The sequence below is a fragment of the Austrofundulus limnaeus genome, unplaced genomic scaffold, assembly GCF_001266775.1.
Source record: "Austrofundulus limnaeus strain Quisiro unplaced genomic scaffold, Austrofundulus_limnaeus-1.0 Scaffold46, whole genome shotgun sequence".
In the NCBI taxonomy this organism is placed as follows: domain Eukaryota; kingdom Metazoa; phylum Chordata; class Actinopteri; order Cyprinodontiformes; family Rivulidae; genus Austrofundulus; species Austrofundulus limnaeus.
Window position 1 is genome coordinate 1,836,702 of NW_013952448.1, and position 2,178 is coordinate 1,838,879.

Genomic DNA, 2,178 nt, shown 5'->3' on the forward strand with positions numbered 1-2,178 from the left:
ACACACACACACACACACACACACACACACACACACACACACACACACACACACACACACACACACACACACAGAGATACATGAATTTGTATGTCAGTCTCTCTATAACCTTTTAAACAGTTACTTTCAGATCACTTTGCACTTTTTTTTGGTCTCTCAAGTGTGTCACCCTTTATTTCGTCCCTCTGTTCATCTTTTTCCATTTTTTTCTCCATTCAGTGATCTGTAAGAGTAATTTGTAGCTAACACCTGTCGCAGTGGGACATTCATGTCTTTTTTTTCCCTTTATTTTATTTATTTATTTTTTTTTCTGATTTGACTTGCAACTTTCTTACATTTTGTTTTAATGGAATGCGTGAACATAAACCAAGCCAGGGCAATATTTAATTTGCTGCATTTCTTAGTTAAATTGCATCAGAAACAGAGTGGGGAAAAATACATTTAAAATGCATGTTTATTTGAACTGATTATTAAGATGTGGACACATTTTCTGCAAATTAACTTCCACAGCAGATTTGTGAAAACATATTTAATTCTGCCCATTAGCTTAATATAGCAATATAGCAGCAATGATTTTCAGGTGCAGTCAGATTAGCATCTGCTGAACCAATACCGCTCACTGCTTTTTTTGGCATCAGCACTAAGGCGGGTTTGTTCTTTTCCTATGTTGAAAGCAAGGGTGAAGGGTTTATGGGCTCCTCTGTTTCATGTACAGACATCACATTCCTGTAGAGATAGAATAACACGGCCCAGAATTCACACCCCACCAGCAGGTCAGAATGATGGACAGTAGCCATTAGGGCCTCGCGGATCCGTGCATGGGAAAACTATTTCTACTTTGGAAATGTTGACCATATAAAAAAGGGCTTATGCGGTCACCACTAAAACACAGATGGAGAGAAAAAAAAGTTTTTGTCATAAAATGATGAAGTAAGTTTGTACATTTAGGATACTTTTTCATAAGTTGTACATGATTTATCAAGACTGTTTTATGGTTTTTGGTTGTAATGCATTTTATATAAGTTGCATCATTCTACACTTACGTCTTTGGAGTGCAGGCAGTATTTTCCAAGATATGTTTTGATCAGCAAGTTAAAAGCAGACAATGAATGGTTATCGTTAAAGAGAATGTAAACTAAGATGTTTCATATTTGGCTACGTCACACAAAGATCATAACACAATGATTTCCCTGTAGCAGCAGAACAGACACAAACCTCTGAATAAGACGAGCTGTTAAACTCATCTCCTGTTTGTCTTACCTGTCTGTCTCAGGTGTGGGCTACACTGTGATCATCATAGCTCTTTATGTTGGCTTTTACTACAACGTCATCATTGCCTGGTCCCTCCACTACTTGTTCTCCTCCATGACTCGTCAGCTCCCCTGGCTCTCATGTAACAACACCTGGAACAGTCTAAACTGCACCGACCCCAGCTCAATCAAGTCGTCCGTCCTCGGCGATGTCACATCATACGCCAGGTACAAGATCACCCCAGCAGCAGAGTACTACGAGTAAGTGCAATCTGAAATTGATTGTAAATATTTGTCAGATGGTAATGAGTAATACAGTGAACACCTGCAAAGTTGTGTTTCACAGTCCATTTTTTTGTGGAACCTAACTAGTTTGTTGAATTCCCCATATTGTCAAGGAAATTGGAAATGTAGCACAGTAGGGAAAGCTTTTGTTTTTTGTCTTGTTCTTTTACCTGATTTTTCAAGCTAAATAATATATATAATATTTAATATATACATAAAATAACACATTTTGTAACATAAATATTACATTTTAGTATGTGACGCTAGGCCTGTCACGATAGTCAATAAATCAATTGATTTCACGATAAAAATTTTTGAGGTTGATAAAAAAAATGAGGACGATAAGTTTCATTTTCCTGCTTGTTGGTTTACTTCCTCTCTCTCCCTCTCTGTGCTCTGCTACACAGGAGCTCAGCTGACTCCTCCCCTCCTGTTTTCTTAGTGTCGGGAGGAGTGACCTCTCGCTTTAGCATGAGAGCTCGTAGCAATAACAAACTAAAGAAACGTTTCAAAGCAGAATGCGGCTGCTGCAGTGTCGGAGCACTAGAGCCTGAATTTCGCTGCGGGGAGACATACACAGAGAGAAAGAGAGAGAGAGAGAGAGAGAGAGAGAGAGAGAGAGAGAGAGAGAGAGAGAGAGAGA

General features: G+C 38.8%; 1 protein-coding gene across 1 annotated transcript in view; it reads left to right on the forward strand.

The window, feature by feature from the left end:
- slc6a2 (solute carrier family 6 member 2) overlaps nucleotides 1-2,178 on the forward strand; it is a 26,331-nt gene that overhangs the window by 2,746 nt on the left and 21,407 nt on the right. The window contains exon 4 of the mRNA XM_014007977.1: nucleotides 1,274-1,511. Coding sequence (XP_013863431.1) covers nucleotides 1,274-1,511 — 238 coding nt within the window. The remainder of the gene's footprint in view (nucleotides 1-1,273; nucleotides 1,512-2,178) is intronic.